The 25,031-nt window shown below is 29.8% G+C and overlaps 1 protein-coding gene across 2 annotated transcripts in view; it reads left to right on the plus strand.

The window, feature by feature from the left end:
- The first annotated feature begins 249 nt into the window (after window positions 1–249).
- LOC136972619 (PTB domain-containing engulfment adapter protein 1-like) overlaps window positions 250–25,031 on the plus strand; it is a 46,932-nt gene continuing 22,150 nt past the window's right edge. The window contains exons 1-5 of one of the 2 annotated variants that reach the window (XM_067267204.1): window positions 250–378; window positions 12,221–12,291; window positions 15,203–15,361; window positions 16,788–16,852; window positions 21,854–21,925. In XM_067267204.1, coding sequence (XP_067123305.1) covers window positions 15,301–15,361; window positions 16,788–16,852; window positions 21,854–21,925 — 198 coding nt within the window. In that variant the 5' untranslated portion in view covers window positions 250–378; window positions 12,221–12,291; window positions 15,203–15,300. The remainder of the gene's footprint in view (window positions 379–12,220; window positions 12,292–15,202; window positions 15,362–16,787; window positions 16,853–21,853; window positions 21,926–25,031) is intronic. The other variant, XM_067267205.1, reaches the window with a different exon arrangement.

Consider the following 25,031-nt stretch of genomic DNA (forward strand, 5'->3'; position numbering starts at 1 on the left):
GAACCGAAATATCGGACCACCTCCCAAAAAATTCCTGGGATTTTTCGACCCGTCCGGATTCGATTCCGGGTCCCCCTTAGAGGTATGCTGCCACCTTGACCGCTCGGCCATAGCTGAAAAATACTTAAGAGACATACTAACTACTATAATTATTTTTCATAATACTTATGAAAATAATTTAAAAGTTTTATATGAAAATTTATAATTAATATAAAACTATTTTAAAAAATTATTGAAATTCCTGTTTTAATTCGGTGACGTAAGCACAAATTCTAGAAAGTGAGTAAGACGTCATCGTGACTATGATCGTTAGTGCCAAGCACAGATCCGCCTCTTTAAAATTCAAGTTGAACGTGTTTAGAATGGAACATTTCTGAAGTAAGTTTAATCTTTCAAAATAATACTAAATGCATTCTTTGCGTTTATACATAACATTGTTTAATATAGTTTGTTTGCTTTGCAAAGGCAAAATATAATTATCAATATTACAACATAAACTGTAAAAAAACTTTTATAGAACTTAAATCATATATGAAAGTAAAACTGGATTTACATTGAATTTTATATTCTAACATCTTTGAATAATAATTCACTTTGAATTTGAGATTGCTATTTATATATACACAATGTGGGTGTGCATCTTAAAAGACTAAATAAATCTAACTTTAATTTGACATTTCAAAAAATTCATCTGATATGATTTTAAATTAGTGAATAAATTTATGAAATAATGACAAGTTACATAAATATTTCAATGTCACTTCCTGTAATATATGATTTTGACATTAAGTTTTATTTAATCAATATAGTTTGTGATTTTTCATTTCTTAAGTTAAAAAACTCAACACAACTAAAGTAATAATTTCATTTACAAAAAGTAAAAATTATAAGTTTACTTTAGACAAAATCTGACAAATGTATGCCTATTATTATATTTATTTTAAAATCTGTTTATTTTACATCTTATTATGCTTTTTTTTTCTTTTGAATCAATTTACATGTGGAGTGATGAGAACCGAAAGTGAAAGAGTAATACAAAGTAGAACTCCAAAAGTTCAAACTTTATATCTAAAAATTTGTACTTTTAAATACTTGCTGTTTATTTAATTAATAAGGTAATGTCTAAATAAAAAATGAGTAAATAAATTATGGAATTATTTTAATATTAAATAGCTGTCTGAGGTGCAGAGGAAGTAGTACATCTAGTTCTTATCAGGTCAATACAGTGCTATATTAGTACAAAATTAGTAAGTTAATTGGTTTAACAGTGTAACTTGAGTTCAGTTTGGTTACTATTTGCAGTGATTAGTATATATTAATCATGTATGAATTAAAAATAAAAATAATAATCTAAAATTAGAAACTGAATTAAAAAGAGAATATGGGAAAAGCTTTTTATACATTTCATAGAATATTTTACAAGATTTAACATTTAAGATTTAAATTCAAAATATATTTCAAAATAAATAATGTTAAAAATTTTATTCATTTTATTAAAATATTTCTAATGAAATAGCTTTTAAGTAAATTTCTATAATCTTTCTTTATATATGCATTTGTGTGTGTAACACAAATACCACAAATACAATTTTTTATCTTGTTACATTACATTTCAGATTTCTTTTGCTATCTGATTGAAATGTTAGCTTTTCGAAAGTTTAAGTTATTGTTTTCTACTTGACATAAAACTGAAAACTGTTCTAGAAATATTATATATAATTTTTACAATAGCCTGATTAATTAAAGGTGTCATTTGGTTTATAACTAATTTGAGCACATTCAATTCTCTATCATTTAAAATCTAAGAAACTAAGCTTGTTTAAGATTATAAATATTTCTGTTAGTTTTCTTAGACTTTTTTAGAAATTCACTGAAACTTTATCTTAATCTATATATATATATATATATAATCGAGACGAGTTGATAATAATAATAATAATCAGCACAGAGCCCAAACAGTTAGGAGTTGAAAGTTGAAATTTGGTACATAGTTAGGGTACATCACGAGAACGCACACTAAGAAGAAATTTTTCGAAATTCCTCCCCACGAGGGAGAGAGACAGGATTAAGTCTTACACTTCCATCAACAATGGAAGTGTTAAGAGAAAGCAACGTGCAAGACGTAGATGCAGTTTTTTTCGTTTTTGCGAGAAATCGAAGTATTTTTAGACCCACCTAAAAATTCTCTAATTAGTCTGGAAACAGGGAAACCCAATTCTTCCATTCTGTGAAAACGGGTAAGGTTGACTATAACATAATAATTTTAATCTTCGCTATCGTTATTTTTGCCTGAGCAACTCCGGGCCTATCTGCTAGTTCTTAATAATTTATATATTCTACACATAAATAGACATTTCAAATCAGATGAATATTTCTTAATTCAATAATCATTACAATAAAATATATTGTCATTACTAAATCTTATTGTAATCAGAAAAATACTTGATAAATAGATTAATAAATATAGATCATCGTTATAATTATCAGTTGAAAAATTTATTCAGATATATCATGTTTAATTTATTATTAATTTGTTTTGATATAATTAAGATTTAATTCATTAATAAATAAATAGAAAACTGAAATACAAAGAAAAAATTTGATTTAATTTAAAGTATTTGAATTAAATATTTTAATAAATAGAAAAGTTGTTTGTAACTTTATTATGCTAAATTTACTTAGTATAAGAATTTGTTAAAGTTATATATTAAAGAAAAAAATTGAAATTGTTTTAGTAGGACTTAAATAATCTACAAAATCAGCACTTTTTTACAGAATAAAATGTTTTTTTTCTGTTACTATACTAAAGTTTTTTTTTTCAGAGAAAATAATTTAATAATATGCAAGTTGTATGGCTGAGTTTCCTTTATTATATTCTTTTTTATTGTAAAGTTTGCATTTGTTTATTATTAAATTATATGTATTTGAAAAAGCATTATTTTTATAACTTTTTATTCTGTGAAATACTTATTTCATGGAAATTAAGGTCTTATAAATTATATAGCTTATGAATTATTCATTCTATTCATCTCAGTTTTTTGAAAGTCATAAAATTATATTATAGCTAGTCATTCTTCTTAATTTACTTGATTTTTATATTACTGGCAGAAGTATAAATAAAATACATTGTATAAATTTATCAAGCATATTGTAAATAGTGGCTTTCTATAAATTAAATTGATGTGGTATATCTAAAATTTTTTAAAGTTCTTTTTTTAAACTAACATCAATCTGTCATTAAAATTTTTATTAAATATTTTTTTACTGTACTGTATTAATAAAAAATATGGAGTAAATGCATCAATTTATTTACAATTAGTGTTGCTTAAATGTTAAAAATTTAAAAAACCAATTACTACTATTATATGAGATTTGTTTCCAATGGGCATGCATAACACGTAGGTGGCCAGCGCTGTGCATGGTTGTTCCTTATTAATGTTTCTTTGATGTTCCGCTCCTATCCTTGATGGATCTTCCTGTGGCTCCAATATACACCAGGCTATTTTGTCGTCGTGTGTCGGTAATGGGGATTTCATAAACCCCAGGAAGTGTTTCTGTCGGCCTCATCCTTATCGGAACTTAAGAGCTGGTAGATGGTAGGGTTTCTTTTAAATATGATTTGTTTGTTCATGGCTTGTCCAATACGTCTGAAGATGTTACACAGTAATGCCTGGTATTCCAACACTATAAACTCCTCATTAATGGGTAGAATACTTTTCGTGCGGGGTGTCTTGTTTTGTCGGATAATTGTGTTAATATTGACTCTGTAGTTCTTGGCCAATTTATATATATAATTCAGCTCGTCTCTTCTGTCTGTGGTGGTGTTACAATGCGAAAAGGCTCTTCTTATGAGCGCACAGGAAGGTAGCAATTTTATATGCCGGGGGGTCGTGGGAAATCCAAGGAATAAATATAGGGTTGTAGGTGGGTTTCCTATACATCTTAATGCGGAAGTCTCCTTGGGAGTCAATTTGTATGGAAATGTCCAAGAAATGTATCATCTTATCATTTTCAGGCATCACTGTGTAACATCTTCAGACGTATTGGACAAGCCATGAACAAACAAATCATATTTAAATGGAACCCTACCATCTACCAGCTCTTAAGATCCGATAAGGACGAGGCCGACAGAAACACACTTCCTGGGGTTTATGAAATCCCCATTACCGACACACGACGACAAAATAGCCTGGTGTATATTGGAGCCACTGGAAGATCCATCAAGGATAGGATAGCAGAACATCAAAGAAACATTAATAAGGAACAACCATGCACAGTGCTGGCCACCTACGTATTAGCCGACCCACAACAGGTCAAAGCAGAATGGGACCAAACACGGCTTTTACAAGTAGTTCGAGACATTAAGCACCGCCGCTACGCAGAAGTATGGCAGATATGTAAAGCAGCCCCATTAAGGTCGCTCCGTCAACTTTCAGGGACTCCACTAAAGTTTCTGCGGCTTGGCATTCAAGCTTACTTTAATACATGCCCTCTCTTGTTTTACTTTATACTTCAGAACCCGTAGTATAACAGTAAATGTTATTTCACTCCGATCCTGATGTCTTACCATTATTTTTTATTTTTATTTTGTTTTTCCAGTATTTTATTTATTGTTACACACACATTTTTTAACTTTAGCTATGTTTTAAGATGATGCACGTGATTTTGCAACGGATTAATGTTTAAAAACATTCTAAAGCTTGTTCGGTTTGTATTCATACTATGTTTTAATTTCACATTGTTCTTTTCTTGAAAAAGGTCTTTGAACAAGACCGAAAACATTCGAAAGGTTAAAGTTTGGCTGCACTATTTAAAGGTTTTTGAGTAGGTGTTTAGTTACTAAAGATAACATACATTTTTTACATTATTAATAACTCAGACTTCCGAAAGATTAGCATAGTAGTAGTATGGATGAGAAAAACCGTAACAGTAAAAATAAATATTTGTTTGTAAAGGTTAACAGTCTATAACGTTAAGTGTGAATTTCACGCTATATGTGTATACCTTTGAAATGCACACAACCCAGCTCACTGTTGTATAGAATTTATTTTAGCAGGTAGGGTTGAGTAGTAATAAGGAGATTGGGTTTTATTTTTTGCACATACAGTCGATCGTGGCATTTTATGCGACCCCCTATGGCGGCACCTGGTGCGGTTGCACTGTTTGCACTGCCCTAGGGCCGCCCTTGCCAATATAGATTGTAATTCTGTATGTACAAGCCTGCACACTAGACATCTAAGAAAAGTTTAAAATGTTTCAAACAAATGTCATTATAGAAATCAGAATCATTTGATTTTTCTGTTTCTGAGGAAGGTCATTCAAACTGGCTGAAAATGTTAGAAAAGTGAATAAAACGGCTGCATTTTTAAAGGTTTTTATGTCAAGATGTGAGAATAAGGGTTTATTTCACTTTCCAAATTTGTCTGCCATATGCTTTTCAGAAAAATTTTACTGGTTTAAATTGGAAAATTGACAAAGGGTGGTTTATTTGTATGAAGTTTCTTGTGCTATTTAGTACATCAGAGCCACACAATTAGTCAACAACAAAAGTGAGATAAAGATAAGATAGTTTATTAAACAAATACTTTTTATAGTTAAGGGGAGTTTTTGTAGTATTTCTCAGAAAATAAAATATTTAGAAAAATTTTGATAAAACTAAATATATTTTGGGTTATTGACCCATGTTCAGGACAGGGCTGTGGAGTTGGAGTTGGCCTACTAAAATTGTCAGGAGTTGGAGTCGAGTGTTTTTTTTTACCAATTCTACACCCTTGATTTAAAGAATGTGACAGTTGCTGAATTAAGAAAGAAATTGAAAGAATTAGGTGCCAAGACATGCTTGTTGTTAGTGGGGGTCTAATGGGTTTGCAGACCCCTTCTTTTTGCTTTGTAGGGTTATAATACATAACAAAGTTGGGCTGTGATTGATGTTTATGCTGTTTAATGACAAAAACAATATTTTCAAGCTTGAATTTTGTTTTTATTGTTTAAAATGTTGATTAATAATGCAATAAATGGTGACCAGGCATAGGTTAGAGCAGGGGTGGCCAACATATGGCCAGCGTAATGGGTTTATGCGGCCCGCGATTAATTTTTCAATATTAGCTATTTAACTTCCAATAATTGGTCGAATGGATGATTTGCAATATTTCTTCATTTAAAAAAACAATTCCATTGTAGAGATTTACAACTTTTGTATTCGTCTGTTATAAATTTACACTATTTGAAGAACAAAAGACCCCACACTCACTGAAACTCATCTGCCATATCACTCTGTTTATGCTGATGTGTGACGCGCAGTGCCGCCAGCCTGTCAACCTTTGTTTTTTTTTTTTTTGCTTGTACATGTCTTCACATTGTACAGTAGACTTCCCCTATAACACGGTAGATAAGTTCAGTGTTATATGAATCCGTGTTGTATGAGTCACTTAAATACATGAGCCAATCATGGACATGGATCAAAATTGAATTTGAAATTTATTAACTCCAAGTCACAGATCAAATATTTGAGTAATTAAACATTAAAAAAAAAATGCTTATAAATTTTATTTTATTTAACTTTTTAGTAGCCTATATGGCAAAAATAACAAACTAAGTACAGTAAGACCTCGATTAATGCTGATTCGATATAACATGGTCTGCTCGAACCTAAAAAAAAGCTCAAAATTTACACTGGTTCAAATTATCACGGCATTTTATTGATTCATAAATATTACAATTATTCCCAAACATAAACCAATCATCAAAATTTGTTGTAGTGCTATACTTCCTCTAAATCTATGTTTGTTTGGTGCAATTTTGGAAAAAATATAACATCATGACATAACATCATGGATGCCTGTGGCATTAGGATGGAGCTTATTTTCACAATTTGTAAATGTGAACCTCCTCCTCTCTATTTTTGTCTCAATATATATAGAAAACATTTGTGCCAAAAATCTACTTCATTGGTGAATATTTACTGGTAGCTCAATGTCACTGAAGTTTTATAGGTTCCAAAGAGTAAGGATGAACATATGGCAATCACAAGCTTCAGCCACTATGTATCCATTTTAGTACAACAGTTTGTAAAACTGTAGTTGGTCATCTCAATAAATAAATCATTAAATTAATCACACATTAGTGTGGTTTTTTACATGACATTCCCACAGAATTAATTTCTGTCATGACTTGTGATCTTTATTTTGCTGACATCATCAAGTCTTGCTGCAAATATTTTTTCATGTTTCTGGTTGAGGCTGACTCAGTGGCTCATACTGCTTACATCAGCACCTATTGGCTATTTGGCTTGTATGGACAAGTTCAGGCATATTGCTGAAGGACTGCTGATATCATCAGTTGTATAGACTATATAATCCAGAAACTGCTCAAGCAAATCACATAATACATTTTTGTTCATTTCGACGAAGTTATTAAATAATAAATATGGTGGCAGCAGCAACTAGATCTAAAGCTGAAGTTTACTTCCTTGGTTCAACAGTAACTGAATTAACTGGCAACAAGTTGCCATCCTTATGTCAGGCTCTTGGTTTGTTTTTATATCACCATCTTCAACTGAAACAAACTATCAGACAGTCATCATCTGTTACAGGCGAAAAGCTGGCAATATTTTATGAAATGGCAAGGATCCCAATGATAGATCTAAAAACCTGCATAACTAAACAAACAAACATTTGAAGAATGGCGTTTGCTAAAGAAAAACAAGGGGCGACAATCTGTAACACAGCAAATAAATGAGGCTGAATTTGTTAGTAAACTAGATAAACTTTTTGACATTTCTCATCTTAGAGCAGTCAAAATGATAAAAATTTCAGAGGATCATGAATTGTTGTTAGCTCAGCATGAAAACGGACGTAAAGGGTCAATAGTAGGTCTGGATGCAAAATTAGCTGCGAAGGAGAAAGATAGGAACAGATGCTTAACAGAAAACATAGAATGGAAGACTTGAAGAGAAGTGATGAAGAAATAGTAGACCTAATATCCTCAAGCAGTAGCACAGATACTGAAGATGATGATGGAAGCTGTAAAGGAGACAGAGTGAGTAGTGAGGGAGTAGTTGGAGGCAGATTATCCAGACAGCAAGACAGGACACACCCTGCTTCTATCAAAATAAACTGATAAAGTTACATTGAACGTTATACTAAAAATTTTTTCGTTGAAATTTTGGTTTGTAATCCATCAAGTTTTTGAATATTGTAGAGTGTATTGTACATGAGTATTTAATTTGTCTGTAGTTGTCCAAAAAAGTGAAACAAGTCCGGTTTACCAAAACAGGTCTTGTGTTTTTATTTGCCATAAATCATTCTTTTTATATACTTTGTGGTCATTGAGCTACCTCTAAATATTAATATAGCAAGTTAAAATTTCTTCTGTAATAATTTGAGACCAGTTGGAATAGTTCTGGAGGATAGGACCACAAAAAAGTAAGCAATTTATTTTTTCCCTATTTTAAGCACCAACATACGGCTTGCGTAATGAGTTTATGTGGCCTGCGATTAATTTTTCAATATTAGCTACTTAACTTCCAATAATTGGTCAAATGGATGATTCATGATACTTCTTCATTTAAAAAAAAATTCTATTGTAGAGATTTACAACTTTTGTATTCGTCTGTTATAAATTTACACTATTTGAAGAACAAAAGACCCCACACTCACTGAAATTCATCTACTATTCTGCCATGTCACTCTGTTTATGCTGACATGTGACGCACAGCGCTGCCTACCTGTCAATTTTTTTTTTTTTTGCTTGTATGTTTATTCACATTGTAAAATGACGTTGCGCATGTGTCAGGAACCTCTGTTTGAAAAGCCTCACCTGCCGCCTGGGTCAGCGTATTTGTGTTTCACATGATTTAATTTTAATGTTTCATTCAGCCCGTGAAAAAATTTTTCTTTCCAATTTGGCCTAGGGGCAAAAACTGTTGGCCACCCCTGTACTATGGCATCCATCAACTTTGCTTGGCAAGAATTAACTAATAAATGCATGAACAGAACTTGGAAGATGGCATGGCTATAGGTATCCACTGATTCTCAACAAGAGCAGCCTATTGGTGATCAAATTGTCAACCTGATCGATACAGCATGACTATGAGATATAGATGAGCAGGATATTGAGGAGTTATTGCAGATTTCTGGTGAGAGGCCTTACCAACAATGACCTTCAGAATAAGGAAGGCATATAGAACTGGAAAATAGTGATTCTGAAAATGAAGAACCCAAAGAACTTGCTACAAGCTTCCTTACAACAAATGACACTCGACGATTTCATCGCAAAAAAAATCAAGAATTTCAAAAGAGCTAGGACCTTCATCACAAAAATGAACTCTACTTTTCTGTGTGCAAAATTTTATATAAAAATAACTTAAAATTAAAGTAAAATTTGTTTATTTTTGGTTGTGTGTTTCCCTTTCCCTATTTACTGTGTGTTAAAATGATCTCGTTTAATGTGTTTCATTTAGTGCTTTGTCATCTAGGAACACATCCTAAGTGCTAAACAAGGTCTTACTGTGATGGTGATGATGATGATGTGACTATAACAAAAACAAACACAGTTGAACCTGTATCTCAAAAACCTCTATCTCAAAAGTTATTTTTTCCCCTGCATTTTCAGCCTAAATTCAATATATCTTCCATGTTTATACCAAGTAATTTTCTCCCAAAACCTCTATACAATACAGAGTCGAAAATCGGAATCAATTGGGACTGGGGTGGTTCAGATTAGTCATTTGTTCCGATTACCAATTATGTACGAAAAAATATATTAACCTGTCCGATGTTCAAATTTTTCTCCGTCGCGTGTCGCTTCATGTTGGATTTTCATCAATTTTAAGCCTAACGAAAATTTTTATAATAATAATCGAGGCTATCGTATTGTTAAAAATTATTTCTGCATTTTGTACAAACAAAATAAATATATTGAAGAATATAAAAACATGAAAATTATACTTTAGAAGTAAATTTAGTATCAAAAACGTTCGATTCAGCACGACACAGTCCGACTGAAAATCGTGCCGATTACCGGCGATTCCGATTACCGGGGTTCCGATTAATGACTCTCTACTGTATTTCAAATTATGGATTGAAGTATCATTAACAATTTCATAGCTTAGCAACTACATTTTGATAGATTGAGTACAAAGAGAGCATTGCATTGCTGTATCAATAAAAATTAAAAGTGACTACAATAGCAAGGTTGCGGCCAAAGTTTTCTTCTCTAAAACGTGAATGTCGAGCTCTGCTTACAAGATAGCAGCGCTTGACGTTTACCTTTTAGAGATGAAAACTTTGGCTGCAACTTCATTAATAACTATTAGTAACATCTCTGTTGTAATCAATTCAATCTATTAAAAATTAAAAAGCCAAAATAAAAACATGCTTCCAATACTATAAAAGTTTTTTAAAAAAATTATTTTTAAAATACTTTTGAGGAAATAAAACCAATTTTGTTTTTTGTATGAGGCACTAACAAATTATTTATACTAAAATAAATATTAAAAAAACTTAAAAAAAAGTAAAAATTGTTGTACAACCATGGATAATTAAAAGCAAACTATTACTATAACTCAATTAGATATTTTAATTAGATACAACTCATTTAGATATTTATGGAAAAGAGAAAAATAAAAGAAACTATGCAAAGTATAAATTGTAGTATATATAAGTAAAATGAATATTAATTACTATTTTAACATTATTTTTTTCTGACTTTATATACAGCAAATTTTGAAATTTTTCATTTAGACTTGCAAATTGATGTCTGGAATTTATTTAAATTAAGCAAATACCTGTTCTATAAGTATTAGTATCATTAAATTGAACATTATGCTTAACATGCTAATATTGCATAAAACTAATTGTATAAAATTGATATAAAATAATTTTTAAAATATAACTAGTTTGTTTAATATGACTTCATTCATAACACTAAATGAAAACAAACAAATTCTTATTATGACAATACAAAATTTACATATATTTTTTTCTTTACAAATGAAATATGGTGATCAGCAATAAGTTTTTATATATTAATTTAAATAATATTTTTATACTTATGATTCATTCATTTAAAACATGATTGATTTTTTCATTTATAGTTTTTATGTTAAGAAATGTTTTAAAACATATATAGTTTAACAGATAGTTAATGTATACCATATGCTAAAAATGAATTAAACTTAATGCCTAAGTTGTAATTAAACTTTTGTAGTGTACTTTAAAAAAATAACTTTGTAATTTAATATATTTATGGAATATTTATAGTTTTTAAAATTCACATGTGATTATTGAATTTTTATGACAAATTTGTACTTTATATTTTAATGCCAGATAATGTAATTTTGTTTGTTATAATAAGATAAGGACATCCTTCTCATCAGGATAATGTTTTCTATATTTTTTTAATCCAGTGTAATCGTAAAGATGATATGGAATGGGCCACACCTATGTAGCCTGCAACTTCATTATTTTGTTTATGGAAGTTTCTTTAGTTTCCCTACCTACTTCAGAGAGACTTTACGATTACATAATACATACTAAATTAATTAAAGAAATCTTTATGACCAAACTGATAAACAGATATTTGTAATATAAACTATATGCATTAAATAATAGAATTGTGTAAATTGGGAGGGAGATGTCAAAATTTAAATTAATCTGATTACTAAATCCTCACATTCTAAAGCACCAATGAAGTTATTGTAATCTACTTTTAAAATGTGTCATAAATATCAGAAAACTCAATTTTTAATTGTTTTCAAAATTTGATATATTAAATTTCCTTATATATTAAACTAATTGTAAAAAGTAAATTTTTAGATTATTTTAATGATGATATATTCTGAAAGTAAATTTTATTTTCTGAATAAATTGCCATGTCATGATATCTGTATAAGAATGTACTATTTCCTTAATTTCAAAATATTTTAAATCCATTTTTACTTACTCAAAACAGATGTATCTTACTATTAGATGGCATCTTATATTTGCAATCTAAAACAACAATTATGCTAATTAAATAAACATGAAAAATTGTCTTGTTTTATAGCAGTAGTTTCTCAATTCATACTGATTTTTATGGAAAGAGGAAATTTGTAAGATTTTGGGCAATAAGTTATTTGTTAATTGTAATTTTTTTAAATTGAAAATATATATCATAGCTATATTATTAATAATCACTATTCAGAATTTTTATTAAACATTGCAGCTTAATTTGTTTCTAGGACAAGATCATCAAGGATCTAGCAAATTTTGATGATTTCCTGATAATTCCTGTTAGTTCCAAATCATGAAGGTACTTTAATGTATGTTTTTGATTAAATTTTAGATACTTCAGATATATCTATATATAAAATATATTTATATATATTTTATCTTTTTATATTTTATATATAGATATATAACATATTGTTTCCTTATTTTGAACAATTGATTTAAATTTTTTAGTGTAAAATTGAACTGAATGAATTACTGGTTAAAAAAAAAATGTTTCACGGAGCAATATCAGTTCTAAGACACTAAAATAGTTTCAGTTTTGATTTAATTTCTGTCTTAACTTTTCCGAATTGATATTTTCATACCACACAATTCTGTTCTTATAAATAATTATTTTAAAATGCTTTGTGTAAAAAGCCAAGTTTTCTAATTAAAGAAATTGTAATTTTTAAAAATATGATAGCATTCAATAATAATAATTTTAAAAGTAAACAACTCCAACTTCTTTAAAAATCTAACATTAACAATAATCTGAACTTTATACATCCTGTGGACTTAAAAGTGAACTCCAATAAAACCATTATTGTTAATGTTAAATAATAAATTTAACATAAGGTATAAGATGTTTGGGTAATATTATTTAAAACTCTGAGCCTTTATTCAAGTATACAAATAAATTTAATTTTAAGGAAACATGGTTACTTATCAAATTCAAAGTTCTTGTTGATTTTCATGAACTGACTATTTATTTATTTAACAAATATTCTATCTTGGATTTTTTTTTATTCCACACACATTTTGTTTTTACAGACTTCAGTTGGTATTTTCACAAAATATTGACCACAGCTAATTTTTTGTTGTTGTAAAAGTTTTATGAGAATTTTATCATATCTTAATTGCTAATTTTATGATACAAGAATGAATAAAATGATTAATTCATTAATTAGTTAACAAGATAAGCACTTACAAATAGTGCTTAATAAATCTTGCATAGACTTGGGTAAATCTATTTTTGAAATGTTTTTTTAGTTCTGGTTCAACCAGACTGATTTGCATGAGCTCACTCTCTGGGACTTTTGGTTTTGGGGTATTTAAAAAGTTGATTAACCTAGAACATGGGATAGTTTAGCAACTTTGAAAGATCGAATAATGCTTCACATACCACAAATCTGTGAAGCTATGCTGCATTCCACATTAGAAAAAAGCAGTTCACAGAATCCAGTTTTTGAACATCTGCAAGACCAAAATATTGAACTATAATTGAAATTGAGTCAGAATAAAAATTATTAAATTTTACTCTTTGTTTTCTTCATTACATCTTATTTATTCCATGTACAGTGCTTTTCTTTCTCTGGTGGCAAAAGGCTGAAATAAAAATTTTTATTACAAGTCAAAGTGATTCCTAATATCTCTGTCAGACTTAGACAGCATAGCATGCCATATGCATAACATACCAAGCCCCACACTGGCATGCAGCTGTTTTATGATTTTAGATGGTAGCAGATAAGGGTGGCCATTATGTTTTGAACATGTTTTGTTCACATTAGACAGATAACTACTATACTATATCTGTATAAAGCTATAATATGCCTTCTATTTTTGGAACTAACTTTTTTGCTCTAGAAATATTCCCTCATCTCATTAAAGCATTCCCAAATTTTCCTGATTTTCTGATAAATAGTTTCTGCTGTGGCCAGCTGGGAATGTAAGTTTAATTTGGACACTATATGATTTGGCTTTACTAATTGAGTGAAAAATATGTAGTTTAACATATTTTCATTTTAATAGCAGGAGGTTTTTCCCATGTGTCAAAAGAATATTAATTTTAGTTATGCAAAGATTTATTATGTCAGAATTTATAAAAGAAAGGTATATTTGCAGAAAAAGTGGATTATAATTTGTTAATTATGAAGATTATTATGTAAATCATGAAATATTTGAAATTAAATTTGTATTTATGAATTAAATATTAATTTAATAAATATAAATAAATAACGACTAACCCATTACAAAGCTATACATCCACAAGAGCTGAATTATCGGGCTAGAGTTGGCTATAATAAATAAATAATTAAAAAGACAATTTGGCACTAGAGCTTGGCGTTAGGTGCCATCTCTTACTAAACTTAATAATTATAATTAAATAAATAAATTTTAATAATTTGAAACTGGAAAGAAATCGGCCCGAAGCGGGACTCGAACCCGCAACTTCTGGTATCCGTGCAGACACGTTACCAGTTACGCTACCTGGACCTTCAGTTCGATCGTCTCCTCCAGTATATATAAGCTAACACAACGACCATCGACGGTCATTACAATGCCGGCTGGGGACACATCAAGTGCCCACGCCCTCCCAAGGCACTCAACCAGCCATCGCAACCAGCCGGCATTGTAATGACCGTCGATGGTCGTCGTGTTAGCTTATATATACTGGAGGAGGCGATCGAACTGAAGGTCCGAGTAGCGTAACTGGTAACATGTCTGCACGGATAGCAGAAGTTGCGGGTTCGAGTCCCGCTTCGGGCCGATTTCTTTCCAGTTCCAAATTATTAAAATTATTTATTTAATTATAATTATTAAGTTTAGTAAGAGATGGCGCCTAACGCCAAGCTCTAGTGCCAAATTGTCTTTTTAATTATTTATTTATTATAGCCAACTCTAGCCCGATAATTCGGCTCTTGTGGATGTATATTAATTTAATAATTGACATTTTGTAATTTAAATGCATTACATATAAATCAAATATTCAGTTTAATGAAATTGTAGATAATTTTAACATTTTCAGTCATGTAGAAGCTAAGTTATATTAAGGTATATTAAAATTAAAGAATTATTTTTAATATTTTAAAAATACTTTAAACAAATGAATGTTTTATAAATGTAATTGTTAATGATTTAAATTCATAAACAACTTCATAGTATTCCTATTTAATTTTATCATATTTTTGCAGTGTTGAAAGTAGTTAATTAACAAATACTTTTTTCTCCAGGAAAATGCTCAATTTATTTACTGAAAATCTTCATTGAAATAATTTTTTCTTCCATTTGAAAGGCAAATTGTATGTAAGATTCAAAAAATCTTGTCAACATGCTTAGCCGTCAGTCTTTAATGAAATGGACTCAAAATAACAAAAATAATTCAAAATCAAGTAAGTTGGATCTCTTTAATTACAAAATGATATTTTTTATCATTTTATATAATATACATAGTTTAGTTTTATCCATTTTTATCCATTTAAATCTATCCTATTCATCATCATTATGTCTAAATTGTAAAGGAATGTGTTGTATAGTGTTGTGTGTACTTTCATGGCATTTCCTACAAGTGTCATCTATAAGTGTTGACTTTTAAAATGTGCCATTTTTTGTTTTTTTTATTCATAATCTGATTTTGTATGGCAATTCCATCTCTCCAAAGAGTCATCCATGTGTCAACCAGCAGTTTGACACAGTTTTGTCAATTTGATCCTGGCTGAGATCATTACAGTGTCTATTGTGGAGTTCCTTTGAATATTTTGCACAGTATACAAAATGACTGTGCATTTTGTATACTGTGGTAGATCCAGGTCAGTATTGTATAGATTTAATGTAAATTATTTTTGTCTGCAGTCTGCTAGAGTTACAGCTTTATGTAATTATAATGTTTCTTGTTTTATATAGAAAAACTGTATTTCTTTGTGAAGATTTACTATATCTGTAAGGTCTTGGCCTTCCTGTGAGGAAAAGTCAGCCTTTCTATGGACAACTTAAGAGATATTTGTTTTGTTAATGTCATTTTTGTTTTCCTTTATAGTTGTTCTAGTTTACTGTGTGTGTAATGTGTAACATCAAAAGGATATTCAAGGACTGGAAAGATGTGTGTTAATTGCTTTCAATGTACATTTTGCATTGAGTTGTGTTTGAATCCAATTACTTAGTCTTTATTCACTGAAAGATAGATTTATTAATATATAAGATAAAATCACACAGAATGAAATATATAGGATAAAATTGGTAATTAGTTAGGATAAATTGTTCTCACTGTATAGGGGAGACATACTGGAAATTCATTAGCTTTCAAGATAAGAGTTTAAATAGGAGTGTCTAATAAGATAAGGTATAAATTGATATGCAGAAAATGAACAGAAGTGAACTAAAGGCAAGGTACATCTAAGGCATATCTTTGGTTGTTTCTTATGATGAGAACTACAACAAAAAATTATATCCAAAATGTGTGTCCACACATCTTTATCTGTACTAAACATAATCATACTCATATTCTGACTTTAACAAAAGCAAAGACTGAAATGATATAATGCAGCATATGCGGTGCAGTCAAAAAGTTCTGAGACTGGTCCAATAAAAAATATCTGATATACATGTTATTTTATTTATTGAAAACTTTTACCTTAAAAGAAAGTTACTTCTGCAGCTATACATAGATTCCAGAGCTGCTCTTAGTTTTCAAAACATTTCTGGAACTTTTTTTGTGATGATGATAAGCACTCATTATGATTCTGTTTGAATGTTATCAATTATGTAACATATCCATATAAATTCACATTGAATGTTAACTTAAAACTTTATTTTTCTTAGCAAATAAGAATTGGGTACATCCTCCTGAAGCCTTACAACAAGGACATGTTGCTTATTTAGTTAAGGTTTGTATATCTAGTGTTATTTAAATTTATTGGAGAATCTTGGTTCACTTAAAGATATTTTATTTATTGCAGATGTTTTCTTGCAGAATATTCTAAAGCTAAATTAAATTTATTTATAATTATTAAGTTTAACAAAGTTTAAGAAGTAGGCAGTTAGGCTGTGCCTACTCTTGCAAACTTTTTGATAATTATTTATCCTTAATAGCCTGATAAAGGAATCTGGTTCTTTGTCTGTTAGTAGTGTTCTATTAGATGAACCAAGATACTCAGATGTAAACAATATTCTCTGTTTCAATTAACAAGATGATAAAGTCAACTACTTCACAACTTATAATTTACAAGTAATCCACTTTATTGCATTATTAATAGTTCAAAAATATCAAACTAACCTTTTAATTTCAGCAATTATATGTTTAAAACAAATATTTTCAATGTCTTAAAAACCATCTTCAGTTAATAATCAAAAAAGAACACTGCTTAGAATTTTGAATGCAAGGCTTCCAAAAGATGATGACTTCAAAACTTTAAAGAAGCATAATCAGTGTTCACAAAAATATGACAAAAAATAAAAATTAATAAACAGGAACTATACTTTGAAAATAGATTTCCATGCTTTGTAAATTGTGATGGTGCCAATAAGGAGTAACCAAGGTCAGGAATGACGGGGAGTCAAGAGGATTGTATGTGAGTGTGACGCACTGAGACAGTTTTGATGGTTACAACAAACCATTTGATACAAAAGAAGCTAACAAAATTTCTGCAATCTTGGAAGTTGGTGTCTCTCTGGGTTTTCCTCTCCTTTCCAAGATATTCCAAAATGGAGTGTCCTGGTTCACAAATGAGAGTTCCTTTGATGTCTCTACTTCTCCTTGATGATGCAATTGACTTCTGGTGATGGGAAGATATAAATCTGAGGAAGGAAGACAGAGATGAAGATAGGCACAAGGCAGACACACACAACAAATGACCATACACTTGGAATTTTCAGGGGAAAAAGCTATCACATCCTTGAAATTTGGGGTGGTTGTTATTTTCTGTTCTTGGTCATTATTCCAGTTGGTTGCTTTTCCTTGTTCTTTCTTTCTTAATGGTTCATCACTCAGCTCACCCATTGCTATGTATAACAAGATCTCAATTTAGTTGTGGGAGAAGTAAAAATTGACATTTAATTCAATTCCAACCAGAGATAATTGATCATATGACTTACATTCTTTTATTATTTATACATAGAAATATTTTTTAGTATGAAAAATACAAATCATATCTCCTCAGTTTTGAAAAAAAAATTTTTAATGCAAATTTTTGTGAGGAGTTTGAACCTGTCCAGAGCCTCTCAAAATGTTTCAGACTTAAAGTTAATATAACTGGTCCTCCACTGGGACAAATAAACTTCCATTTGTTCCAAGGACTTTAGACTGCTGCTCTTCCAGGTAGAACAAATTAAAGGTCTCATCCCACAAAATATCAATCGTGGAGTCTGTGGCAATTGGAAATTTATTTATTCTAATGGAAAGCCAGCTAGCTGTATTAAGTTTGAAGACTGAAACATTTCTACAGCATGGAAATCTATTTTTGAATTGTTTTTATTTTTGAAGTGTACAACATGTTTAAATCTATTTAAATTTGTTATATTTTTAATGTTCAATCGTTGATTGTGCATCTTTGAAATTTCAGAGCAATCTTTTGGAAGTTGTGTGTTTAGAATTTTAATTAAGCAGTGTTCTTTTTTGGAATGTTATCTGAAGATGGCTTTGAAGAGGTTGAAAAAATTTTAAACATACGAGTATAATTGCTGAAGTTAGAAAATTAATTTGATATATTTGGCTTCACCCTAAATTAGAAAGTTGTACAATGTGGCTAACAGTTTTTACAGAACATGTTACTTACGCTTATTATACAAAATGAGTTGATCAATGCTTTCATTTTAAAGCTCATTTTTCTTTTGAGATATTAATAGATAAAATGTGTAAAACTTAAGTTAGAAACCTTTTCTCTCTGTAAATACTAATTAAATCTTATTTTTACATTAAACCAATGTTATGTGTTCTTTCTTTAAATTTTTTGTGACTGAATATATATTAGTTAGTTTGAGCCAAATTTTAATATTAAATGGTAGTTATGTCTTAATTCTAAAAGGTATATCTTGTTAAATCATCAGTGAGCTTATTATTAGCAAAACATAAAGGTATATCTCAAACAATGCTGCTGCCTGCTTCTGGTGGAACTACCCTAATGGCACCTTCATTTTACCCTAGATTACACTAAATTGAGAAACTTCCCGAGCTTGAGCTTAAGCACATGCGCAGATAAAAAATAATAATAAGGCAAACAATTCTATGACACAGATTCCTGTACTATTATTGGGAAATAATAATCAGAACAATTCTTAATTCATTGTTTTTAAAAATCTTAATAATTAAAATGTCTTAGGATTTTTAGTTTTATCAGAGGTATTAATTTACATCTGATATGGAGAGTGTCTATGACACAATGGCATGAAAGTTGAGAAAAGCAAAATCCTATTTGGATTTAATATACAGTGACCACCCGTGTACCTAGCACCAATCTACTGTGGCTGTCCACTATTTTGTTGTATATAATTGTACTGCATACAGAATAAGAACTCCTATCTTCTTTCCTATAATTCTTCTTCCTTCCATTTTTAACCCTTTCCTGTCATGTGACAGGAGCTGTACTATTTGTGGGTCCTGATTGGCCACTTTACAAAGGGACAGGAAGGGGGTCCTGCCCGAAGGAGACCTGTGGACACCAGGTGAAGATGGGAGACACTTTTGGGTTTGCCACTGAAGAGAGAGGTCAGGCGAGAGTGACTAGGAGACAAGGTACAAGGCTTAGGACGAAAGAGAAAGAGGGTTAGTATAGACCAAGTAGGAATAGGGACTAAAAAGTAAGTGAGCCAACCGTTCTGGAGAAGTCCAAGGACCTACCTCGGCATCTGTTTATGTACAACTGCTTTTTATTTCCCTGGATGCTAATGGATTGGACATTCACCTTACATGAAGTGACCGTTGTCGATAATTACCCCAGTATCAAGACCCATCAATCTAAGCTACCAGTAGACTTTCTAACTATCCTCCATCCTTCCTTTTCTGTTTCTAGTTTTAAGTATTAATAGTATTAGGTTTAAGTTGAATTGTAATTATCTTAGTGTAAAGGTCCGCTTTTAACGTAGCGGGTCAAAAAGCCACGCGACCGAGATAATTGGTCCCACCTGGCGTCGGGGCTATAAACGGCCGGGAAGAACAAAGGAGTAGCGTCTCCGTTTAGGGGTCAATGTGTTTGCCACGTGTCGGTCGGCTTGAAAAAAATATAAACAAGGGACGGACACGACTGTAAGCTACGTTGTCAGGAGTAGGGCAGACGTCTTTGGAAGCTCCCAAGGGAAGAGAGAGGGACCCGATTGCTCACAAGTTGTCGCCGCGGAACTCCTTAAATTGTAAGGGTGGCGAGAGGAACGGGGAGAAGGGCAAGAGACCGGATACGTGGTAGTCTCTGACACCTAGGAAGCCCGTGAGGTGTAGAGAGAGTGTTCTCCTCTTAGGAATTCTTCTGAGAAGGGTTAGGGTAGAGATCGGATAGCCACACGGTTGAGCCAACTCCGAAAACCGACCGGAGTTTCCCCAGGGTCTAATAGTCCCCAACAGACAAGCTGTACGTGAGATACCACACCTTTGTTGCATCGTGTGTGTAATGTTGTCAAACTTGTACATTCTGTAAATATTTGTTTTGTAAATAAACTGTAAATATTCACTGGACTGAGTGTGGAGGTGTACTTTTCTACGAACCAACGTAAGAGCATTCTCGGGTCGTAAGAACTAACCCGAGACGGATCATCGTAAAGATCGTAGTGGATTACGTAAGGATCTTCACTCTTAGTTTTAAGTGGGATTTTATACATCTTAATCGTCGTGGGAAGTTTGAATGAGAGAGAGACGACGTAAATATATCTATATATAATTCTTTGTCATGGGCATTCCAATCTTTGTTTCCCCATTCGACCAATAAAGCAATTTGATTATTTGCTTTGTCATTTATCACATGTTTCACACACATTCCTTCACACTACTTTATTTCTTTAGCTTCTGTTGTTCTATCCTAAAACTCTCCAGTTCTAGGCTAAAACATTTTCCAGCAAAACTTGTGGTGCGATGGGTCAGAATAGCATCAGATCACAGGGCAGTTTTATCCTAGATTTACCCTAAATATAAGACCTAAACATTACCCTGAGAGGATGAAAGTATTCTAGAAAAGAGGTAATTACCCTAGAAATGACAGCACTGATCCCAAAATAAGGCTCCAAAATAATGATGATAATGAAGCCAGCAATAAACTTGTGTGTTTATAGTATTTACTAAGTACTGTAAATGAAAACTTAAAAAGATCAGTACTCAATAGCTTTTTATGAAGAATATAAGAAAGATCTTTATCTTTAAAACACACTTCTAAAAAGTTGAAGGAAGTGAGAAATGCCCTTCTGTATTTTCGATGACGATTTGAGCCAAATCTTTTCTTGATACTTTTTGTAATTTATTTTAAATGAAATTAAGTTATTAAGATTTAAAAATAAACAAATTATTAAAAAGATGTTTTTATATTAAAGATACTGGTCTGATATATTTTAATTTGAAAAATAGTTATAGCATTGTAATTTTGAGTTGTATGAAAGAAGTGTGTATTTTCTTTACACATTTTTACTAGGGTAGATGTACCAGTTTTGGCCAGCGTAGTACCAGTTCTGGCCAGAGAACAAATTTAACTTAAAAATATAATCACAAATGAAACAAACTTTTATTGTTAACTGTGTGAACAGTTAACAATAAAAGTTTGTTTCATTGGACAGATTTGAATATGTGGTGATTATATTTTTAAGTTAAATTTGTTTTCTGGCCAGAACTGGTACACTGGCCAAAACTGGTACATCTACCCTATAAAAGATAACTTTCAGTTTTTTAAAATAATATATACCTAAATTTTATTTAGTTCTTTGGCTATACTGAAGTAGGAAAAGCTAAAGGCATTGATGTGGTGAAAGAAGGCATAACTAAATTAAAGGTAATTTTTTATTATTAATCTTATACACAAATATAAAATATTAAAAGCACAGTATATTTGATTTATTTCTGATATGTATAACTGAATTGAAATATACATTAGAATCTACAGATCTGTGTATTTTTAAATATGACTTTTTTTTTTATATTCAAATTCTGAAACTGATGATATACTTTTCATATTATGAACAGAAACTTTTATCAATAAGTCCAAAATGGGATGCTTAATGATGATTTGTGCTCATAATGTGAAGATATTAACATAGTCATCATTTGCTTACTTTGAAGATTATTGAAGTATCAGTTTATGAAAAATTTAATAATAGAAAATAAATTTTTCACAATTTTAAGCTGATTATAAATTTTAAGTGTTATTTTAGCTGGACTACATATTGTCAAATGTTTAATAAATATATATCAGCATTTTGTTTTAAAACTGATTTCATTGGTTTTTATGCATTTCATAAAATTGTGCTATCTTTATTACAACTTGTACATAATGTTTGTTATAAAATATAAGAGAATTTTTAGTAAAATAGTTACATAATAAATTTTACATTACAAAGGAATAGATATTTTATATATGTAATGTATTTTAGCTTCTCATAGTTGATTATAAAAAAAATTGTTGCCAGGTTGCATTCTAGAAGTGACACTTCTGTCAGCAGATCATGATTCAATATACTTTTACTACATATTTGCAAAATCACTAATTGGTAAAAGATGTTTAGATGTGCCAATGAAGCACATCTAAACATCTTTATGTATTATCTTTATGTGAATAATACAAGATTGATTTTTTTACAGTAAGTTAATTCATATGTTTTATTCATATGTTTTATTCATATGTAGTAAATTTTATTTGTTCTTCAGTCATTTAAAGCAAATAATTATTGACAACTGAAATCAGATTTTAAAAAATAATAAAGCAAACTAAATTGGCAGAGTAAAAAAAAAACAAATTTGAAATTGCAAAACACTGATATTTTTAATTTTTTAAAATTTAAAATAGATTTTTCATTTGCAATAAAAATTCTGAATGTGAGAAGCCTGTGCTTAATGCTGAATCAAATGATGTACACTGTAAATGATGATTGGCAAAATAAATTTATTTGTTGTTTATATATAACTAACAATAAAATAATTTATTGTTGCTGATTGATAAAATCATATAGTTTATGCTATGATGTAAAATTTGGTTTCATAAAATTATCTTCATGTAAAATGTTCAAAAGGGAATAAAGGCCTTTTGTACAATAGTTGTTTGTTTATAAAAATGGGAAATTTATTTATCAAAGTTAGTTTAGGAAGAGAGAATAATGTGACCAGTTTTTAAAAAAATTGTAAGCTATCATAAAAATACATACTTATTTATAATTAATAAAAATATGTAATTACTATTTAAAATGACATTTTTTCCAAATGATCTTTTTGTATTCTGAACAAAAAAACTTTGGGAGTTTTTTTTTTTCCTTGATCATTCCCACACAGCAGCTTGAACTTTGGCATCTGATAATCTTTCAACATTGCTGTTAATTTTGGGAATAACCAGAAGACTATCAGTGCTAAATCTGAGATGTATAACCTAAAACTTTAGCTTCTTGTATCTTTGCTGTTTTCTTACTGCAGTGTGATCTTGCATTTCATAGTGCATGGAAAAGACAAATGTTTTTCACCTTACTCTGCAAATATGTCTATTTAAATATTCATAAGGTATTACAATACTTCACCAAAATTATTAGGAGGTTATGCACAAAGGGAGGAATAATGCTAAAAATTAGTCACTGACCACTGTTTTGTAGGAAATGAAGTTTGTTTAAACATGGCTAATACATAACAACACAACATACTAAATGATTTGCATGTACAGCCTAGACATTCATTCCTATTCCTGTATATTGTCAAATGCATTATTTATCAACCCTCATATTATAATTTTATTACTGAAATTAATATTAATAAAATACATATTTGATATTATGTAAAATTTATGTAAAGGAGAAGAGTAGTGTTGCTGTAATAGCTTGTAATTTTATTAGTAAAATTGGAAACAGTTTGAAAATTTCAGTTTTAATTTTAAAAATTAAATAATTAGCTCTTATTTCATTTATGCATTATCATTTACTAGATATTGATGTTTTATCATTTATAATAATTTGTATTTAGGAAAAAGAATTGACAGTAAGTAGCATTCATTATCTTGTTTTGTCAAAATAGTGTTTGAACATCATAATTTGAAGATATTATTATTAAATACTTTAGCTATGAATTTCTTAATTATTAAATATATATTATCAAATTTCTTAATTGTTTTTTTTTCATAATCTATATAATTTTACAAAAGTGAAAACTGTATAAATTATGACACATTTTAACATTTTAATGGTAAGATAGATAAATAATAATAAGTTTCAACTGACAATTAAAATAATGAAAATGGAAAATAAAATTGAGATTTTGAAATTTAATCAATAAAAATGTGAAAATATTTGTAACAGTTGCATATTAACTTAATTTGATATACAACTATTACCAATGTTTCGTTTTTGTTGTATCAGTATAAAATACTTGTCAATATTTAATCTTTTAGACTATTACAACTAATAATTATTTTTTCAAATATTTCTATGTAATTTAGTTTTTTTCTGTTAATTAATTGAAAATTTTTATGAAAAAATCAGCGATTCAGTTACTATGAATTTTTTTGTGGTTTCTATGGGTATATTGTGTTAATTATGGGTTTATGGATAATAATTTAAAATCTATAAAACAACCTTTTTGTACTCTCAAATAAGCATGTTAATTAAAGTGACAGCAAGGTGTGTAGATGTTAGTTAACACTTATTGAATTTCTAAATTCAATACTTTAATAAGTCTGTCATTGGTACAGTACAATACTTACAATGAGAAAGTTCTGATCAGTATAAGAAATTATATTGTTTTCAGAAATGCAATGCCAAATCATGTCCATCACCATATGTTATGATGCAAGATCCAAATAAGATGTTGCAGACTATATGGAGATATTCCATCTTATCCATGAACTGGTTTGTTTGGTGGTTCTGACAAGCAAAATGTTGATATTTAGAACTGTAGATAAGCACCTA

The sequence above is a fragment of the Centruroides vittatus genome, unplaced genomic scaffold (genome assembly GCF_030686945.1).
Source record: "Centruroides vittatus isolate TY-2023 unplaced genomic scaffold, ASM3068694v2 contig_299, whole genome shotgun sequence".
Lineage (NCBI taxonomy): Eukaryota > Metazoa > Arthropoda > Arachnida > Scorpiones > Buthidae > Centruroides > Centruroides vittatus.